At 35.4% G+C, this 9,923-nt stretch overlaps 1 protein-coding gene across 1 annotated transcript; it reads left to right on the forward strand.

Annotated features, from left to right (window-relative positions):
* Positions 1-3,163: 3,163 nt before the first annotated feature.
* LOC105303165 (uncharacterized protein KIAA2026-like) lies at positions 3,164-8,831 on the forward strand. The gene is made up of 2 exons (XM_011376635.2): positions 3,164-3,433; positions 4,537-8,831. The coding sequence occupies exons 1-2, from the start codon at positions 3,172-3,174 to the stop codon at positions 8,169-8,171; spliced, it is 3,897 nt and encodes a 1,298-aa protein (XP_011374937.1). The 5' UTR covers positions 3,164-3,171; the 3' UTR covers positions 8,172-8,831.
* The last annotated feature ends 1,092 nt before the right edge of the window (positions 8,832-9,923 follow it).

The raw sequence follows: 9,923 nt of genomic DNA on the forward strand, positions 1-9,923 counted from the left end.
TTGTAGTTTTTATATGTATTCCCCTAATCATTAGTGATATTGACTATCTTCTCATGTGTTTATTGGCCATTTATATATCTTTGGAGAAACATTTATTCAAAATTTTTGCCAATTTTTTGAATCAGCTTGTTCATTTTTTTGTTGTTGAGTTTTAGATGTTCTATATATGTTCTGGCTGTAAGGCCTTATGGCAGCAGTCCTCAACCTTTTTGGCACCAGGGAGCAGTGCTCCAGTGAGAATCTAATGCCTGATGATCTGAGGCAGAGCTGAGGAGGTAATGCTAGCTCTGGGCAGTGGCTGCAAATATATATGAAGCTTCACTCACTAGCCCGCCACATACCTCCTGCTGTGCAGTCCGGTTCCTAACAGGCCACGGACTGGTATCCGTCCATGGCCCAGTGATTGGGGACCCCCACCTTATTGGATATATGATTTGTAAATATTTTCTCCCATCCCTGAGTTACCTTTTTACTTTGTCTATAGTGCCTTTAATGCACAAGTTTTTTATTTTTCATGAAGTTCAATTTTTCTTTTTTGTTGTTGCCTGTGCTTTTAGTTTTACATCTAAGAAGTCACTGCCAAACCCAGTGTTATGAAGCTTTTGCCCTATGTATTCTTCTAAGAGATTTATAGTTTTAGCTCTTACATTTAGGTCTTTGATTCATTTTGAGTTAACTTTTATAAATTCTTTTGCATGTGGATATCCAGTTTTCCCAGCACCATTTGTTGAAAAGACTGTCCTTTCATTATTGAATGGTCTTGGCATCTTTGTGAAAAAACTATATGACCATATACAAAAGGGTTTGTTTCTGGACTTGATATTTTTTTCCATTGGTCTATATGTCTGTCTTTCTGCCAGTACCACACTGTTTTGATGACTGATTCTTTGTAGCATGTTTTGAAATCAGGAAGTGTGAGTATTCCAGCTTTTTTTTTTTCTTTTCCAAGATCATTTTGCCTATTTGGGTTCCTTGAGATTACATATGAATTTTAGGATGGTGTTTTTTCTGCAACAAACACCATTGGAATTTTGATAGCTTATTGCACAGAAACTGTGAATTACTTTGGGTAGTATTGACAGCTTTAAAATATTGAATCTTCCAGGACATGTAGATGAAATGTATTTCCATTTATTAATGTCTTTAATTTCTTTCTCCAGTGTTTTATAGTTTCCATTGTACAAGTCTTAATTAATACTTAATTCCTAAGTATTTTATTCTTTTTGATGCTGTTATAAATGGGTTGTTTTATTAATTTCCTTTTCACAGTGATTATTGTCAATGTATAAAAAAGCAACTGATTCTTGTGCGTTGATTTAGTATCTTGCTACTTTGCTGAATTTGTTTGTTGGTTCTAACATTTTTTTGTAGACTCTTTAGGGTTTTTTTTACATAAAATATATCATCTGTGAACAGAGAATTTTACTTCTTTCTTTCCAACTTGGATGCTTTTTGTTCTTTTTCTTGTCTAATTGCTTTGACTAGAGCTTCTAGTACTATGTTGAATAGAAAGCAGGCATCCTCGCCTTGTTCCTGTGCTTAGAGGAAAAGCTTTCAGTCTTTCACCATTGAGTAAGAGGAGAGAAAACAATAGAGTGGTTTCTTAGAAACCAGGTAAAAAATGTTAAAGAGAACTGCTTGTGACAGATTGGGGAATATGAGGCCTGAGAATTCATTATTGAATATGGCAACATGGAGATTATTGATGACCTATTGAGCTGTGTTGGTAGAGAAGTGGGTAAAAGTCTTAGGAGTCTGTTCAAGAGAATTAAGGGAGAGGAATTGGAGTTTTGCTATAAAGTGGAGTAGAGAAATAGGGCAGTACCTAGAAGGACAAGTTGTTTTTTGTTGCTGTTTCTTTAATGGAAGAAATAACATGTTTGTATACTGGTGGAAATTATCTAATAGGCAGAAATGAATTCAGGCAAAGTAAGAGACATCTGGTAGAGTGATATTCTTGAAGAGATGAAAGAGGATGCCCTAGTGGAGGGATCAGCTTAGATAGGAAGACAATATAAGTACAGAGAACGTCTAAAGTTGTAGATGAGGTGTGAGCATGTGAAAGTTTTTGTCCGATTGCTTCCATTTTCCCTGAAATAAGCAAAGTCACCAGCTGAGACTGAGAAGACTGAGAAATTATACAACTCCCATGTAGATATTTCTAATAGGAAATTAATTTTACAATTATCCTTTGATAACCCATTCTTATAGCCCTCATCTGCTCCATAAAACTCTTATGCAATAATTTAAAACAAATAAATTGAGAATAATTAACTGACATTTGTTGAATATTTATGTGTCACAGATGCTATGAGGTAAGTACTGTTATTATCCTCATTGTATAAATAAGTAAAATGATGCTTAGAAACTTTAAGGTACTTGCCCAAAGTCTTATTACTGTTAAGTGACAGAGGTAAGACTTAAATTTTATATGCATAAATAAGAATTTGTAGCAAAAATAATTGGAGAATGTACATTCAGATTTTGTTTTAAAAAATAAATAAATAGAATAAAGATTAAGGGTAGAATAGAGAAACTCAGTTGAAAACAAAAGGAATGATAAAGGATCTTTAAAATATCATATAATCATTTGGAAATGTTTCTGTTTCTTCATAGTTTCATAGAAGTGTAGCTATTATGTTTTTATGTGAAAAAAATCTCTGGAAGATCACTTTTCAGCTTTGCAGAATGCTTAATACAGCATTCAGCTTTTCCCTATGCTTAATAAATATTTCTAGTGAGACCCAAAAGTTTAGGTATAATTACTCTCAGGATTAAATGATGGATTTTTTGTTTGTTTGTTACTCACTGTGTAATAGTCAAAAATAATAGATACTATTTCTTAGATTTTCTTGATTATTTTAAATGATCTTTTTAACTATATTAAAATCAGTAATTTTAAGACTATCTAAAATCTATTTTTATCAATGCACCTAGAAAAAAAATTCTTTTCTCTCATTTAATAGGTCTCACAGCAGCCTTTAGAAAGACATATAGGTGGTATGTGCAAACACTTTATTCTGAAATTGCTGATATAATCTTCATTTTCTTATGCCTACACCCAGGGTTTTATCTTCTTGAACAGTAATGATTGGCAAGACCGACCTAAGCATCTTAGACACACTTGAAATTAAAACATAGTTTTTAGTTGAAATATTTTTATAGTTTAAAATGTTAAAAGTTAGTTTATTGTCTAAGAGTTTAATACATATGTATTGTTTGTTATGTTGGACATTTTATTTCAGGAGCCGCCTAAAGAAAGACTATGATGATTTCAGAAGACAGCCTGATCCAGATAAATTTACTAGAGAAGTATGGACTACTGAAGAAGGTGAAGGAGATCCTGGAAAAGAATCTCCTAAAGCAGAAATCAGTAAGTCTGTAGACTCAACAGAACCTCTAGATATCCTGGAGAAAGATCACTTTGATTCAGGTAGGCATTAAAACTTTCTTTAAATCAACATTAAAGCACAAAGAAAAGATTTAGTAACATTTATGGAGATAAGGATAACCTGATTAATGAAGTATATTACTTAGGAAAATCTGATATGTTATACAAATGTACTGTGTCCTTATAAAAGGTTCTTTGAAGTCATTATTACATTTCTAGGAGTTTCTAGAGCCAGTGCCTGCTTCTGAACTTTAGGATGTCATTGCTCATTACAGACCACACATCCTGGATCTGCAGTTCCTTTGAAATAGGTTCATCCTCTTCTTTTTATCATCAGTATTTCTGATGTTTGCTTTAAATGGAACTTGGAAAGTCCCTAATACTATTAAGATTTTTTTTTTTTTATGAGGAATGACCAAGGTTGATGTCTCAATGAGACCTGATTGGACACATCATTCTAATAAGGAGGCTGCATTAGATTATTTGTAATTCATTTCAACTCATCAGCTTATATTACTCTGTAAATCCAGTTAAATAGTTTGTTATATAAGAAGTTAATATGAAATTTTGTGGTTAGAAATGAATTAACCTATTGTTTTTTATGTCTTCGGTAAATTGGAAAAGAATAACTTCTCATCAACCCAGTTTGACCAGATGAACATTTTTTTTTTTTTTTACTGTAAGGTTAATTAAACACCAGAAAAAGGTAGACATTTTTCATCCTTTAGAGTCTCTAGAAATAAATTAGACTGAAGGAACATCTCTCTTTGATATCAAAATTTCCCTTTGTAGAACTAGACTAGATTCTTTTCCAAATCTAAATTCGGAGCTCTGATTGCTGGCTTGACTCTTTAAAAGATGTAAAATTTCCTTTGTACTTGTAGTGTCAGCAAAATTAGCAGAAGTTGACCAAAAGTAATTTCTTATTAATAACAAGTTGTTCCTGGAAACGTTTATGATATCAAGAATACTCAGACACAGGTCACCTCACCTTAATTTCCATCAGTGGTACTGAGGCTTTTAAATCACCCTATAGATTTCTTAATAAATTTCCAGTTCAAAGATTGACTTTTTTTTTTATAATTGACCTTATGCTATTCATTAGCTGTTTTATATTAACAAAACGCTTGTTTGATAATTTTCAGATGATATGAAATTGTCAGAAACAGATTTTTCTATGGCCAGAAGCAAGTTGTTGAAAAAAGAATTACCTTCTAAAGAGGTACTGAAAACACTGTCTAGAACACTTAAGCGACAGTCCAAACAAACTAGTTATCTGGATGATAGCACAAAAGAGCTTTCTCCAAGGAAGAAAGCAAAGTTAAGCACAAATGAGACAACAGTTGAGAATGTGGAAGGTGATATGCAGATTGACTGTTTGAATGAATCAAAGCATACAGAGCCACTATTTCCAGAGTCATTTGCCTCAGTGGATTCAACACCAGTGTCTATTCTCCAGAAAGGGACCAAACCTATTCAGGCCTTGCTTGCAAAGAATATTGGGAACAAAGTGACCTTAACAAATCAACTGCCCCCTTCTACTGGTAGAAGTACTTCTGCTGTAGAAAAGCCAGTTATATCTTCTCCAGATGCAAGCCCCATAAAGCCAGCATTGACCTGCCACACCAGTACAAAAGGTCCTTTACAGATGGTATACAAAATGCCCTGTGGCCAGTGGTTGCCCATAGATCTTCATAACAGCTCTGTAAAGATTCAGATGCAACCTGTGTTGGATCCTAAAACAGGAGAAAAAATCATGCAGCAGGTTCTCATTCTGCCTAAGAATTTTGTGATTCAGCACAAGGAAGGGAGAGCAGTTGCAAAAGAAATATCACCACTTCAACAAAAAGGTACAGAACAACATTGTTTATCTTTTCCTCAGACAGCAAATGTAAACTCTTCTTTAGCATCAGTTCTTGCCAACTCAGCAGGAGCTGGTTCTACCCATCTAACTAATGCAGTTTTCAACAAGACGATTACACCTTCGTCAAATGTGAATAATGCTAGACCACAGCCTTTATCACCTGTAACCTCCATGAGTAATTTATTAATACCACCAGTTAAGAATAGCCAAAGTGAAGCAGGAAAAGTCAAGAATACAGTTTCAGCAGTTACATTCCCCCAATCCATTGCTTCACCCACTATTTCCTCAACAGTTCAGCCTCTGTTATCAGCAACAACACTAAGTGGATCTACAAATCCTGGTAGTTCCCTCAACTGTTCTGCACAACAAACTGCTGATTCTTCTGAAACAAAGCAAGAACTGAAAACTGTGTGTATAAGAGATTCACAGTCAATTCTGGTTAGGACACGAGGTGGGAACACTGGAGTTGTAAAAGTACAGACCAATCCAGATCAAAATTCACCCAATAGTATATCTTCAAGTTCAGTTTTCACTTTTGCTCCTCAACTTCAGGCATTTCTGGTGCCAAAATCAACAACTTCATCTTCTGCTTTTTCACCAGTAGCTGGAACCACTGCTACATCTAGTCTCCCACCTTTTGGACAAACACCAACTTCTGTTTCCATTCCAACTGTCTTTAATCCGTCCTTAGGGAAAAATCTCAAACTTCCATTAGGCCAACCTTCCTGTAGTGGTAATTTGGCCCACATGATAGATAAAACTTCACACATGCCCTCTTCTCCCTTAAAGGCCTCCGTTTCTTCTAGCACTCTGCTACCATCAACAGCAAATAGTTCAATGAGCGTAATTAGTCTATCAACAGGAAATTTTGGACAAACCAATGCAAATGTTATCCGTACGCCAACTAAGCAGCAACAAGGAGATTATATCACAAAAAGTCATCCTGTTACAAGATCAGAAGCAACAGCAGCAACAAATGAAGATGCGATCAGTGGTACTGCAGTTCAGAAACTTATGCTAGTGTCTGCTCCATCTGTTCTTTCTTCTGGAAGTAGAACTGCAATTAATGTCACACCTGCACCAACACCTACAGGTGTTTCTGCCCAGAAATTAGTTTTTATTAATGCTCCAATTCCAAGTGGCACTTCAACCCCAACTATTGTGGCAGAACCATTAAAACAAACTCTTCCTCCCCCTTTGAATAAAACATATGTTAAGACTCCAGAGCAGCCCCAGATAGTACTAATTCCATCTACAGTGGGAGCACCAATAAAAATAAATTCATCACCAACTGTGTCTCAGATAAAAGATGTGAAAATTGGACTAAACATAGGTCAAGCAATTGTAAATACTTCAGGCAGTGTGCCGACTATACCATCAATTAACATACTGCAAAATGTAACCCCAAAAGGAGAAGAAAAAAGTACCAAGGGCTATGTTTTGCCGTTGTCAACAAGTGGTAATTCAATTCCAGTAAGCTCAAATTTTGTGAGTCAAAATATTACTCCTGTTAATGAATCAGTGGTTTCTGCAGCAAGAGCAGTAAACATGTTTTCAGGCGCAAATGTGTCTTTGGGTTCTCTTTCAGTGACCTCAGCTTCTGCTTCAATTGGGACACGACCTCCTGTTTTAGTCAGTGGAAATGATAACTCTTCAAGAATTATGCCTATTTTGTCAAATAGACTTTGCACGTCAAATCTCGGAAACACTGTGGCTATATCAACTGTGAAAACGGGACATCTTGCATCATCTGTTCTAATTTCAACTACACAACCAACAGTGTCTCCTAAATGTCTAACATCAGCTTTGCAAATCCCTGTTACTGTTACCTTGCCTACACCTGTGACTTTATCTCCTAAAATAATCAACACAGTTCCACAAGTGGCAACAGTACCAGGAACCACACGTTCTGTATCTCTTTCTAAAAGACAATCTCGGACTTCTGTCCAGTTTCAATCACCAGGGATATCAGCTACAGTGCCAACAAATATAAACACAAATAAACCTCAAACTGAATTGCCATCCCTTTCACCAAGTCCAGGTAAAATAATTAATATTTCCAATTTTGCTTCTCTGCCAAACCAGCAAATGTCTCCTGCTTTAGGAAAATCAGCCTCCAGTTACAGTTCTACTCCAGGTGGCTCTGCCATTCACACTGCTACAGCATCATCAAATGTAACTAGTGTGGTCGGCGGTCAGTTCAGTGAACCTTGTATTCAGCAAAAAATAGTCATCAACACCAGTACACCTTTGGCACCTGGTACTCAGATCATGATTAATGGAACCCGGTTTATTGTTCCACCACAAGGTCTTGGAGTTGGCAGCCATGTTCTTCTTATATCTACTAATCCAAAATATGGACCTCCCTTCGTTCTTAACAGTGGCCAAGGCATTCAGCCTACACCAGTAGATAATCCTGCCCAGAAGATCACATTAGCATCAAATAATTCTTTAAGTGGACAACCTGTAAAACAATCTCTAAGAACCTCTACAAAAATTGGAAACTCCCTTGGGAATCCAGGTTCTCTACCCACAATACATTCAACACCACAAATCATAAATACAACTGCTAAACTTTCTGTTCCACCTCCTGTACCAGCAGTGTCATTGACTTCAGTAATTAAGTCTCCTCCAGCTACTCTTTTAGCTAAAACATCTTTGGTTTCTGCCATTTGCTCTAGTAATCCTCCATTGCCAAGTAGCACTTCAGTATTTCATTTGGACACATCAGTCAAAAAATTGTTGGTTAGCCCAGAAGGAGCCATTTTGAATACCATAAATACTCCAGCATCAAAGGTTTCTTCACTCTCTTCATCTCTCTCCCAAATTGTTGTATCTGCCAGTCGAAATCCTGCCTCTATCTTCCCTGCTTTTCAGTCATCTGGCATAGAGAAGCCTGACACAGCTGCATCTTGAATTTAGACTAAACGAGCCAGTTTTTAAATAATGGGGCATTGTTTTGACTCCCATAAAAATTTTAACTGTTTATTATGCTGTTGAAAACATATTATACATAGTTGTGTGTGTGTGTGTGTGTGTGTGTGTGTGTGTGTGTGTGAATGTACCTTTTCATTTGCTTGCAGCAAGGCTTTATTTTCTTGGGGAGGGAAATATCTGTTTAATTTCACTCATTGGTATGTTTTCAGAGGTAGTTTAAACAGGCTTTACCTGTCTGTATAACATAAAATGAACAAAGTCAAGTTTGACTAGTTTGGAATAAGCTAGCCTTTTGCACACTTGCATTGACATGTTTCTTCTTGAATTTCAACTATTGCAGCGTGTATCTACAATATGGTATTGTGTCAGTGAAATCTTATTTTTATTTCTGTAAAAAAATATATATATATTTATGCATTGTGAAAATGCAGTCCATGGTGTAAAATTGTACATATTCCTAAAACCCTAACAACCTGTACTAAACTATATGTACAAAGAACTATGCTGTTTTATTTATGTTTTGTTTACATAATGTATAGTTTTTTAAGTATTTTAGTAATTTTGGACCAGTGAACTGTTAGCAACAATGCAGAAAAATCTGCATGAAATAAACTGAGTTGCTGTATTTGTTTGTTTGAACACCATTTTTAAAGTGCATTCTTGTTCCATTGACAGAATATAGAATGTAAAATGAAGACAGTCCTTTACAAAAAGGAATTAAGGCTGGGAAATGTGAATTAATAATAGCTAGCATTTGTACAAGGTCACCTCGCTAGTGGGTGGTAGAGCCAGTATTTGACCATGATGCATTAAATCATTTTTCCAAGATTTTACATTACTTATTATAAAATTTTAGATTTCATTGTTTTAAACTTTTTTTCTCTTAGTCCACCACCAAATGTTATGTTAAACAAAATAATCTTTTTGGGGGTCAAGTATTTGGTCTCTTGTTTCTACAACCCAGGTACATTTTTTTTAACTTTTTATTTTTAAATAATTCTAGATGCACAGGAAATAGCAATGATAGTACAGAGAGGTCTCTACATGTACCCTTTCCCTAGTTTCTCCCTGATATTTTTAAAAATATATATATTGAATTGTTGGCTTATAGTGACTGATTTTGCAAGATTTGAAAAACATGAATTATTTTTAGTTTAGAATAACGAATGTGAACACCTTCCATTTTAAGTACTCTGCTTTCCCCCCCCCCCCGCCCAATTACCAAGTAATTACTTAAATTCTATTGTAAAGCAATTTTTTATAGGTCAGCTTATTCTCAGCGTTTGACTTTGTGGTATTTTAGAATATGCCTCATTTTAAATGAAAGGTAGATTTTATACTTAGTAGATTTTTATATTATCTATGGATACTCTATACTTATCCACATTTCACTTACAATATCGTTGAAGCTCCTCGCATGGAGTTATAGTCCAAGGTTGAAAATGGTAGGGAAGATAAGGTCTAAAGACTTCCTTTGAAACTATGTTGAGATTTATTTTTAAAGTGGAGAGGGCAGTGAGGATATTCCTGAAAAGTTGCTAAAGGCTCTCAAAAACCTGAATTTATGCTCTAAGACAGTATCTTTACCAAGCATGTCTATGTTCTACTCTACAGTCACCTTTCCCTCTTTCTCTGGCAGTTTAGAAAGACCTTGGATTTCAGGGGGAAGTTGGCGACATTGAAGCACATAGGTGGTGCTCAGTAAATGAATGTATATACTCAACTTTTAAA

The sequence above is a fragment of the Pteropus vampyrus genome, unplaced genomic scaffold, assembly GCF_000151845.1.
Source record: "Pteropus vampyrus isolate Shadow unplaced genomic scaffold, Pvam_2.0 Scaffold301, whole genome shotgun sequence".
NCBI classification, from domain to species: Eukaryota; Metazoa; Chordata; class Mammalia; order Chiroptera; family Pteropodidae; genus Pteropus; species Pteropus vampyrus.

Coding starts and splice junctions, on each gene's coding strand:
- LOC105303165 (XM_011376635.2), top strand. CDS start 3,172: ATGTTAAAAGTTAGTTTATTGTCTAAGAGTTTAATACATATGTATTGT. Junction 3,434..4,536: donor GAAAGATCACTTTGATTCAG/GTAGGCATTAAA, acceptor GATAATTTTCAG/ATGATATGAAATTGTCAGAA.